At 39.5% G+C, this 11,922-nt stretch overlaps 2 protein-coding genes across 2 annotated transcripts; one reads left to right on the top strand and one right to left on the bottom strand.

Annotated features, from left to right (window-relative positions):
- Positions 1 to 154: 154 nt before the first annotated feature.
- Positions 155 to 8,073, top strand: tm9sf1 (transmembrane 9 superfamily member 1). The gene is made up of 9 exons (XM_043226485.1): positions 155 to 346; positions 1,597 to 1,817; positions 1,921 to 2,052; positions 2,392 to 2,514; positions 3,289 to 3,641; positions 4,767 to 4,921; positions 5,515 to 5,700; positions 5,913 to 6,186; positions 6,895 to 8,073. Exons 2-9 carry the CDS (start codon positions 1,605 to 1,607, stop codon positions 7,286 to 7,288), a joined length of 1,830 nt encoding a protein of 609 aa, XP_043082420.1. The 5' UTR covers positions 155 to 346; positions 1,597 to 1,604; the 3' UTR covers positions 7,289 to 8,073.
- Positions 8,074 to 8,931: 858 nt separating this feature from the next.
- nanog (nanog homeobox) lies at positions 8,932 to 11,699 on the bottom strand. Its single transcript, XM_043226488.1, has 5 exons — positions 11,157 to 11,699; positions 10,617 to 10,978; positions 10,417 to 10,536; positions 9,595 to 9,911; positions 8,932 to 9,482 (listed from the first exon to the last, which is right to left on the bottom strand). The coding sequence occupies exons 1-5, from the start codon at positions 11,512 to 11,514 to the stop codon at positions 9,476 to 9,478; spliced, it is 1,164 nt and encodes a 387-aa protein (XP_043082423.1). The 5' UTR covers positions 11,515 to 11,699; the 3' UTR covers positions 8,932 to 9,475.
- Between the last annotated feature and the right edge of the window lie 223 nt (positions 11,700 to 11,922).

The raw sequence follows: 11,922 nt of genomic DNA on the forward strand, positions 1-11,922 counted from the left end.
TCACCTGTTAAAATGCACTGTAAATGTTTTAGTTGATTTAAATCACACTTAAAGCCGTGGATTAATAATGCAGAGACTTGTCAAAGCGGGGGCAGGTGTTGCGTTCTAGCCCCGCCCACCCCGGAAGATACGAATAGGGTGTTTTTATTTTTTAAGGTGACGTGGATTCGCTGTGCGCCGTTGCTGATCTCGACCTTTCGGCTGTTTCATCGCCTAAAAGCAAAGATCGGATATCTTCTAACCCTAGCAATGTCAGGATATGATATTACACATACGGGAGCGCTGCTGACTGGATTTTGAAAAGAAAGAAGAGATTCTGAGGAATCCGAGGGAGCGTCTGAAACAGGTCTGTTGCATTTCTCTGATGCGGAAGTATTCCAAGCATCTTAGCAGGCGCAGATTTTTTATAGTGCTTTTAAATCAGAATGCAGGCTCAATGATTTGTTTCCCATTTGTTTATGTCCGAACGATGCTAGCTATATGTGTTTACATAACCTTTCAAAACTGATTTGAATTAAGACGAAGACGTTGGGGAGATGGTCCCTTTTTCACTACGAGGTTCAACAAAATTCTGATTTCAGTAACTTACCGTTTTGTTTCACAGCGTCCTCGTTACACGTTGCATGTGCTTTCTTTAGTAATATGTGTTTATTATGCATAATTACAAGCAACTAACACCAACACTATTGCGGTAACAATTTATTGACCTAGTGTCCTGGTTACACGTTACACGCACTTAATATTCTAATAACAATAAATGTTGCATAATTACATGCAAGTAACCCTAAACCAAACGATAATCCTAACATTAAACGTATATTAAGCACATTTCGTTTATTAATATTACTCTGTACTTAAATGTCCAATTACACTATAACAAGGACACCTTAAAGTAAAGTGTAACCCTCAGTGTTTATGTTATAACATTGTAACAAGTTGCTCTAATATAAAGTGTAATTCTGTAATTGTTTTTCACTTATTTACCAGTACGCTCCATTTACAATAAGCATGTCGTGATATAAATGATTAAATTAGTAATTGTAAATAGAAGTATATTTTATCCTAAAACATACATTTTCTTTTTACTTCTTTGTATGATTACTATTACTATTAGGTGCTGTGACCATTTTTGATAGTTCTTCACAAAATGAAATCACATTTTCAAAACATTTAGTCACTACAAGTTCACAAATTATAATTAATATATTATATAATAATAATAATAATAATAAGACTTTTAAAATAGTTTTCTTTAGTATATGCGTATTTCCATTAGCTTTTTGTTTTTAATCAAGATTCAAATTGATATGAATGAAAACATTTTAAATGATTACTTTTACGAATGTTTATTTTAGATGCTGTGACCGTTTTTTTTTTTTTTTTTTTTTTCAATGGACCGTTCGTCCTAAAATGAAACCTCATGATTTTGTCTTTCGGTATAAATATATAATATTGTATAACATTTCTAAAATAGAAGTTCAAGATCCCGTCTAGAATGTCAGGCTGCAGTACCTGTTAACCACTTAAAGTAATTATGCAAATGTTTTTTTGCATAGCTGCTGACCCCTTTTCCATTCTTGATTTACCCTGTGGCAGGTGTTGTCATGACAGCAAGACTGGAATGTTCAGGCCCGTGTGTCGCTGGTCGATCCATGAGGCTCTGTGTGCTGGTCCTGTTCTTGCTGCCTCGCTTTGGCTGGGCAGTCAGTTACAAGCAAGGTGATCCGGTGATCCTTTACGTTAACAAAGTCGGTCCGTATCACAACCCCCAGGAAACCTATCACTATTACACTTTGCCGGTCTGTAGACCTAAAGAGGTGAGCGTGTGCGCTGGTGTTATCTAGATCTTGTTGTTGGTTTCCTTTATTACCTTATGATACAATGCATTATGATATGACTGTTGTATTAACGTGTTTGCAGGTCCGCCATAAAGCCTTGAGTCTGGGAGAGGTGTTGGACGGAGATCGCATGGCTGAATCTCTTTACAACATCCACTTCAAGGAAAACACAGAGAGGCAGACGCTATGCAAGCTTACTCTCTCTGAGAAAGAGGTAGCAATATCTCATTTACAAAAATAGCTGGTTTCATCAAAGATGTATGGGATTTTTATTTGCGCAGTCGGAATGGGAAACGATGAGCAACATTTTTTTATGTCTGTCTCGCTCCAGCTCTAATCAAACACAGCAGAACCAGCCAGTCAAGGTTTTCAGGTTCATTTGAGAATGATCGTGAAGGGTGTGTTAAAGGGTTGGATCTAAACTCTGCAGGAAGGCAGATCTCCTCGGGCAGGATTTAGCACATTTTCATGTCGTGAAACGGGAAACGGCAGAGACTTAGGGCAGTGGAGTTCTTTTTGATGTCTCGTATTTTATACATTTTTGAAACTACAGGTGGATCAGTTGCGAGAGGCCATCGAGGAGCTGTATTACTTTGAGTTTGTCCTGGATGACATTCCCATCTGGGGTTTCGTGGGATACATGGAAGAGAGTGGATTCCTGCCTCACAGCCACAAGGTATTTTTTTTCGGTTTCTGTCAGTTGCACAAAAAGTGTTTTGACGCAAATAGTAGAGAAGAATATATCAAAACAAGTGGTGTTTTACCAAACCGTTGCTAGTTTTAAATATTTAAATATTATGAAGACTATTGTTCAAAATTTTTTTATTATGTTTATTCAGCAAGGGTGCATGAAATGAAATTGATGAAAAGTGTCAGTAAATGCATTAATAATGTTCAAAAAAAGGTTAAATTCTGTTCTTTTGAACTTTTTGTTCTAAAGAAATAATAATTATTATTAAATAATAATTTCAGCAAATATGCAGCAAATCAGCATATAAGTGTAATTTACAAAGGTTAATGTGACACTGAACGTTGGAGTAATGGCTTCTAATATATATATATATATATATATATATATATATATATATATATATATATATATATATATATATATATATACTTCTTTTTTTGCATTGCAGGACTAGTCAAGAAAATTTTCTCTCTCTCTGTCACTATATATAACACAGGAGTTGGACAATGAAACTGAAACAGTTTGGCCAGAATTTAGTGTAGGAGGTTTCATGGCTAAATTTGGGCAGCCTGGTGGCCAATCGTCATTGATTGCACATTCCACCAATAAGAGCAGAGTGTGAAGGTTTTATTAGCGGAGCAATAGCACAGTTTTGCTTAAAATATCGCAATGCACACAACATTATGGGTGACATATCAGAGTTCAAAAGAGGACAAATTGTTGGTATGTATATATCACTATCACTATTTTGTACAACAGGTGGGGTTGTGGACACACTTGGACTTCAATATAGAGTACAACGGTGACTCGGTGATCTTCGCCAATGTGTCTGTGAAAGACGTGAAGCCAGAGCCGTTGGAGGAAGGCGGTGGAGGGGCGGGCCATGGCGTCAGCAGTGGTGGACTGACAGTCACTCATACCTACAGCGTGCGCTGGTTTGACAGTACTTTGCCCCACTCCCGCAGAGCGGAGCGCCTTAGAGACTATTCCTTCTTTCCTAAAACTCTGGAGATCCACTGGCTGTCCATCATCAACTCTCTAGTGCTGGTGGTGCTTCTGCTGGGCTTCGTCATCATCATCCTCATGAGGGTGCTGAAGAATGACTTCGCCAGGTGAGGATGTGTCTGACATGATAACATTTCTGGTAGGAATTCGGTTTCCAAAACAGTCCCTTGTGCTGCACGTGGGTATTTACACATTTAGATGTTATTTTGCTTGGCAGCCATGAACGGCCTGTTAAAGCTGTTCACGCCATATGCGATAACTGTGACAGTAAAAATAGATTGCAGTTCTGTGAGAACAGGGATGTCCACATCAAAGCTGTAATGATTACTACGTTGAGGAATGATAAAAATCGATTTTCAAAACGGGTTTTGTTCAGCTCATGAACAATAAAAGCACCGAGAGATGAACAGAATCAACTGGATTTCACTGGCACTGGTGCTAATATTATTATTGTTATAGTTATTGTACTTGACAGGAATGTTTAACTGGTGGATTTGATGACTGATCATTTATTCTATTTGTTTACATCGTGACAAAATACAAATTGTGCTTGATTAAGCTAATTTATTGTGAGTTACTTGAACGTTACATGCGTATTACACAGTGAATTAGAAGCACGTTGGATGCACCGGGGAGCTGGTGTTGAAGTGTTTCTGTTGTTTCCTAAGCAACATGTGCACACAAACAAGTTTCCAGGAGATCTTAATGAGGTGGAGTTAAGTTATTAGATCGAATGAAATCTGGGTAAATTATCAAGCGGGTTTTCTAGAACACTACCATTTTATTGCTTTTAAAGAAAGTCTCTTATGCTCACAAAGGCTGCGTTTATTTGTTTAAAAATACAGTGAACAGTCATTTCGTAAAATAATAATATTATTATTATTATTTAAAATAACTTTACAGTACGAAGAAGTTTACAGTGTAATTTCCATCTGTCAGAAAAAAAGCAGAATTTTTAGCAGCAATTATTCCAGTCACTGGTGTCTAATATGTTACGTTATTATATAAAAAAATAAATCTTAACAAGCCCAAACCCGAATGGTTATGTAACTGTCGCCTTTAATTCTCGATTTATTGATTTTGTTTAATTTATTAACATAGTAAGTCAGTCATAGTCATTATAAGTATTTTTTACAATAAATTATCCACATAAGAGAAGAGAAGGGATCGGCACCCATTACTCAAATCATTAATGAACTGATCTTATTAAACGCTGCTGTGTGTGTGTACAGGTATAATGTGGAGGAAGATGGTGGCTGTGACGACTTGGATCAGGGGGATAATGGATGGAAAATCATCCACACCGATGTCTTTCGCTTCCCACCGTATAAGAGCCTCTTGTGTGCCGTATTAGGGGTCGGGGCGCAGTTTCTGACTCTGGCCACAGGTATGACATATTGCTATATACATACAATAACTACTTAAGATTTGGGTTATTTCAATATTTCAGAGTTGCATTCGGATTTTAAAACTTACAGAAATGTTCAACTTAATAAAATATACTGTTATATATAACGATTGTATTGTAAATAAGCTTTACATTAATGTATTGTTTGTTAAGATAGGACAATATTTGACTGAGATGCAACTATTTGAAAATTTTGGAATCTGAGGGTGTAAAAAACCCACAAATTACTAATCAACAAATTAAGTTTTGACACATTTACGGTAGGACATTTACAAAATATCTTCATGAAACATGATGTTTACTTACTATCCTAATGGTTTTTGGCATAGGCAATATTTTGGCAATATATTGTTGACTATTGCTACAAATATAACCGTGCTACTTAAGACTGGTTTTATGGTCCAGGATGACGATTGTTTAGATGATTTAGCAATATTTGCATCGATGGTGTGCTTAAATATTTGACCCGAGATTAAGCTGAGCGTTGAGATAAAAATGAGAAGAGAGTTGCCGATAGGAAGAACGTGAACACGCACCGATTTTCTGAACGTCCTCTTTCCTGGTTTCTTCAGGAATCATTGTCATGGCACTGCTGGGGATGTTTAATGTCCATCGTCATGGTGCCATAAACTCTGCAGCGATTGTATTGTACGCCCTGACCAGCTGTGTGTCAGGTTACTGTTCCTGCAGCTTCTACACACAGATTCAGGGCCAGCGCTGGGTCTGGAACATCATCCTCACCTCTGCGCTCTTCTCTGGTGAGACATAACACTCTTGTGCATCTGTTGCTCTCAGCGCGATGTGCCGCTCAATATGATGTTCTTCATTTCTGGTGTATTTCAATTTAGAAGGTTAATCTCTTACTTGTACACACTATAATGCAAGCTAGTGCTTTATTCCAAATTTAGCCTGTCATAATTACAATGCTTTCATAACTGACATTTCGCCCACTCATTTCTGATGCGTTTAGGCCCTCTCTTTTTCACCTGGAGCGTGGTGAACTCTGTTCACTGGTGGAGCGGATCGACTCAGGCCCTGCCTGCCACCACCGTGCTTCTGCTGCTTGGTGCCTGGGTGCTGGTGGGGTTTCCTCTCACCGTCATTGGTGGAATTGTTGGAAAGAACAGAGCAGGCAACTTCCAGGCCCCGTGTCGCACACGGAACATACCTCGCCAGATCCCCCAGCAGCCCTGGTATAAACACACGGCCGTGCACATGGCCATCGGAGGCTTCCTGCCTTTCAGGTTAGAGCTGTGAATCTCTGCAGAAAATGTGGAGTTCTTTCTCTCAGTCCGAACAAAAAACGAACAAAAAATCTCTCTTAAAGTGCATGTGTGTGATTTGAAAAATATAATGTCTTCTTACACAAGATATATATTCTTTTTACATGTCTATATTTTAAATGTTATACATGTATTTGCATGTGTACATTTTTTTTTTATAATAATAAAAAAAAGTATATATGTGTGTGTGTGTGTGTGTATGTGTGGTTTTTTTTAATGTATTATGACATTTTGTTAATATATAAGTAATATAATAATAACTTGAATTATGCTTTTAAAACATGCAAGTAAATATATATTTTTTTAAAATCATATATATTTCATTACATAATGTAAATAATATATCAGCTTTTTCACAAATTATGTCAGAGACAGTAATAAAATGTTGAAAAATTTATGTATATTATTATATTACATTAATCACTCACAAAATTGATTACAGAGACCGTCTCTGCATTTAATAACAAATTGTTTACTCTCGTCATTATACATCCCTGTCATTGTACTCTTCTACTTTATACTGTTCAGTGCTTTGATGCAACCTGTGTTGTTAAAAGCGCTATATAAATAAAAATGATTGATTGATTGAATGTGTGTGTGTTATATCATTACTGCATTTTATCTAGTATTACTCACTGTCTCTCCCTCTCTCATGTTTTGACTTTTCAGTGCCATCTCAGTAGAACTGTACTACATCTTTGCCACCGCGTGGGGTCGAGAACACTACACACTCTACGGCATTCTGTTGTGCGTCTTTGCCATCCTGCTCTCGGTGGGCGCCTGCATCTCCGTGGCCCTCACCTACTTCCTGCTCTCAGGCGAGGACTACCGCTGGTGGTGGAGAAGCGTTCTTAGCACCGGCTCCACGGGCATCTTTATATTTGTTTACTCACTCTTCTACTACCACAATCGCTCCAACATGAGCGGCCTTGTACAGAGCGTCGAATTCTTCGGATATTCCTTGCTCACTGCGTTCGTTTTCTCGCTCATGCTGGGAACGGTGTCCTTCTGGGCTTCTCTGGCTTTTATTCGTTACATCTACCGTAGCCTTAAGATGGACTGAGTTTGTTTCCTCTCAAGTTTCCTCACGTGAGGAAGAGACTCGTGGACCAGGTCCTCTTGGAGCCCTGCATGAGCAGGTTTTGTGTTGCTGAAGTATATTAAACTATCAAAACTGTTGATGCCAATCTAAAAAGGAATAGGGAACAGACAATGTGACTGACTAAAGACTAATTTAATATTTTATTTTGCTCACCAACACCCTGATACTTAATTCACATAGATACATATAGTTGCTATGTTATATGCACATCAAATACAGATGTATTTGAGAGTTATTTCGGATCGTTTGTGCTGAATTGAACTGCTTTTCATACTTCAAATGTTGCTTACCAAGTATCCGAGACTTGAAAGTCCTGTTTTGGATTTTGTTTATGTAGTGAATAGGACTAAAATGATTAAATGCCAGTTTCAAAACGGGAAGGGGGAAGAATCAGAGGCCTTCATACTTATCTATGTTTCATAAAACCCATTGAGGAAGTGAAGCACTTGTATGTACTGTAGGTGGGTTATTTGATTATTGGTGGATGTTGGTTATATGGAAGGATATTACAATCTTCGAGGTAAAGAGATGTGTCATATTGTTTTTTGAGGGTACAGTATACACATTTTGACCAAAAGAGTAGTTTTGGAAGGAAGGTTTAACACGAACAAGATGAAGAATTGATTATGGAAGCAATACCATGCTCTAAAGTCACCATCAACTGTGATCTGTTGTAATGTAAATATACTGTTTTCAATAAAGTCACTTTTATTACGGTAAGAGAAATAAATGAGGGTAAAATGCAACAATGGTGGTGTAGATTGAGAACGGCTGTGTAAATTGACTCCAAGCTCACTCTCAGAAATGCCTTTCTGATGCATGTTCTTGCACACTATTGTTAAAAATGTTTGTGAAAAATCTTTTTAACCAAGGTTCTACTAATTTGATCAAAAATACAGTAGAAATTAACTAGTTGTACTCACTGTAATGTCATTTACTAAAAGGGGCAGACCTGACAAATAAGCAACCACTTAGGGCCTCAAAAAGATCAGGGGCCCCAAGTCTAATTTTGGGGTTAAAGTTGTACCCTTCGATATCCTTCATTTTGAAGTGGCCAGATTTTAGCACTGGTTTGTAACAATCCTTCAGCTTGGCAGGAATTATCGTTTTCACCTCTAAAGTGCCAATTAGAGGGTGATATGCCATTTGGAACACACTGAATAACAAATTGTCCTACACATCCTAAAAAGAAAAGAAAAATTTACCATCTGGGTGTCGTCATACTGCAGTGTAGGTCATAAACTTCACCCATGTGAACAAGAGGCTATACCCCTATAATTTACAAATGGCAGTGCCCATTTGTCAAAGTTGAATAGTGGAATGACAAAAGACATGTCACCATCTTCAGCCTTAAACTTGATGTGTATTGAGGCTGGAGCACCTGCATTTCAAAAAAAAGCTTCTGCCTCTAAAAGGGTCTGTGAATGTCAGTCAGTACAGAACAAATTAAAAATACATTTTAAAACTAGACAAACTTAGAAATGGCATACTAAAATTAGTTGCTCATGTGAAAGAACTTTAAAAAGCATGGTTTGTGGATTTAACCCCCTTCAAAAAAAAAAAAAAAAAAAAAAAAAAAAAAAAAAACCAACCAACACACAAAGTTGAAGATCTTCAGAAAAATTTATTGCTCAACCAGGTCAAAAAAAAAAAAAAAAAAAAAAAAATCTTTGGGTGGGAAAGAATACTTGGCAAGCACGAGCCTAAATGAGTAGCAGTTACAATGCATTGTTCCTTTAGTATGGACCAGGCCCAGTGAGCAAGATTTTTTCCAAGAAAACGCACAAAATGCAGTACAGATCACATACACAGAAGTGGTGAAAGGCAAGGAAATGGATACACAGAACAAAACAGTGCAATACAGACAACCTTCTCCCGTATACATTAGATCTAGAGCAGTGCATATACAAATTCATGAAACTCAAGAGAATTCAACTTGTCCTGACTAAAATTCAAAGAGTGTAAACGAGCAGCTGGAAGAGCAAAAAGGATCACAATATTAAATACTCTGAAAGGTACAATGAAGTTATAAAAATAGATCTCGGTATAAAACATGCTGAGGGGTTTTTTTTTTTTTAAAAAAAAGCCAGAGTTTACAAAAATCTTGAGACACGTCTCATTTGGTCCCCCACCTGGCAACCCATGACATCACTGCCTAAAAAAAAAAATTATCCAACAATGTGTTGCGAAAAATGAAATATTTACAAACACAGTGAACGGCCAGGCTGTGGAGCTGAACGTGAATGTACACTAGCAGCCGGACTCACAGCAAAGTCATTCCTTTCGTCGTCCACTGGGCGGCACTAGGCATGGATGCCATCTGAGCAGGGCTGTCGTCTTTGTTGGCCACATTGCTGCCTTCACGGGCTTGCATGTAGCCAGCAGGGCTGGGGAACTCGTAGTGCGTCACAGCTGGGGGCAGAGGCCAGTTTCCCGGGGGTCTTGCGGTGGCCTGGGAAGGAGAGCGTGTCTGGGGGTAGCCGGGGTAGAACTGATTTTGTTGAGGGCTCCTCTTGAACACAGGCTCTCTCACCTGAGGGTTACTGTAGGGGTCTTGGGTTGATCGGGGGGTTTCAGTCTGAAACTAAGAGACGTGGGGCATTAGAATATGCTTTTTTACATGAACGCACGCCGCAACCAAACAAGTCATTTGTATCATCGTGCCTTTAAGACATTAACCAAACTACTGAAATGCCTCCTTTGTAGATGATAACTTGCTCTATGTCCACATTGATCAGTTCTGCTACCAAATCAAAAACAGAACAAGCAACAACGTAGACACTTAAACTGGGATGACCTCTGCCAAATAAAGTTTGGGTCCAGTAATGTTTTTGGTTGCATCTGACTTTGTTACCTCACTCTATACATAGTCACAACTTTAAAACTACTTTCTAACAGTTACAGTTCATTAACCAGGGGAAGAATATTCATGGTTTAGATTACCTTTTAAAATAGAAATTATACACACGCCAAGTTAAATGCATTAAAAGAAAATTTTCAATGTAATATATATTGCATTGATTAACTTATCCCTTAAATTCTGCTAGATTTGAAATAACAGACATGGTTTCACATGAAGCGAGACTCACCTGAGAGTGAGGAGCTGGTGTGCTGGCGTTGGCAGTGACGACATACCTCTCCGTCATCCAACTACTGTCTCTTTGATGCCTCTTGAGTTTCATCCTACGGTTTTGAAACCAAGTTTTAACCTATGCAAAGAAATAAAGGACTTGGTCATCATGACAATGCCATTTCAACACTATAAAAAAATAAATACCCTCACACACACCTGTTTGTATGTAAGACCCGTCGCTCCAGCGAGCGTCTTCATCTCTGCCGGCGTGAGGTATCTCTGGATATTGAACCGGTGGATCAGAGCATTCATCTGCTCTTCAGAAAAGGCCGCCCGTGTCTTGCGGGTCTGGGTTGGAGGTCGGGCTGGAGATGCGGTCAAAACAGGCAGTGGAGGCAAGGTTTCCATCCCCAGATTCAGACTCGCTTGCTCCTCTTTGGCTGTAGATATGGTGTTTGGGATTTGCTCTCCGCTGTCAGGACTACCACTGTCCGTCTCATAATCCCGATCTGCCCAGGACTGAAGATTTAGGTTGGTCAGAGCGGCCCCCTCACGACTGCTGCTTGAGCTCCAGGAATCTACTCAGATCAGAGGGAAGGGGAGATGGGTTAAATAAAGCAAATGTATTAATGAACGTATATTTAACACTCATCATTGTAACAAGCATTGATTACCTATGGACACTATAACCTAGATAAATTGGGATCATTGGACATTACTCGAATTAGTGAGACTTCAGGGTCAGAGCAGGGTTACCTGGCGTATGGGCCTCTGAATCACTGGGTGTATCGCTGCCGACCTGCTCTGCGTCTTTCGGCTTCGGATCGGGCTCAGTCTTACTATACGAGAGGAAGAGCCGCCCGTTCTGCGAGTGACTCGGGTAGTGACCGTAGGCGCTGGCGCTGCCGTTCTCCGGGCTCCAGGGCGGCGACTGCTGGGCGGTTTGCGCGGAGTAATAAGTAGCGCTGACCCCGCCGGAGTGGGTGTACGCGGCCTCGGCCCAGCTCAGATTCGGGTGGCCGTGTTCTGACACTTGCGGATACACGAGCCCGTATGCATACGCATGATAAGACGGGTTGAAGTTGTAACTCACTGGCATCTTCCAGTCCGCCATTCCGTCGTCGATCAACGCAGAGCAGAAAGCAAACGTGCAGAGGTGGAACCAAATTAATGGCTCAATTAACAACACCCGAGTACAAAAATCCAAGGGCTCGACTACCCTAGAAAACGGATGACTATAACAGCTCTCCTCCTCATAGTACCGCAAATAGACCCCTTGACATGACCTAATAAGACGCGTGGAGAAGCTGATTTATAAAGCCAGGTGAGCGGGAGTGGGTGGGGCGGAAGGGCTACGAGATGCTCGGACCAATCAGATGCGACTTCTGAGAGGCGGCAGCCACACCCTCATTTACCTGGACCACATTTATCGTTATAGTTTTATGTTTTTAGCTGTTTTTCCACAGTTTTTCAAAACTTTTTTTTTAAATGTAGCCTATTATTTTAAGTTAAAACTAAATTA

This window comes from Puntigrus tetrazona, chromosome 24, assembly GCF_018831695.1.
Source record: "Puntigrus tetrazona isolate hp1 chromosome 24, ASM1883169v1, whole genome shotgun sequence".
In the NCBI taxonomy this organism is placed as follows: domain Eukaryota; kingdom Metazoa; phylum Chordata; class Actinopteri; order Cypriniformes; family Cyprinidae; genus Puntigrus; species Puntigrus tetrazona.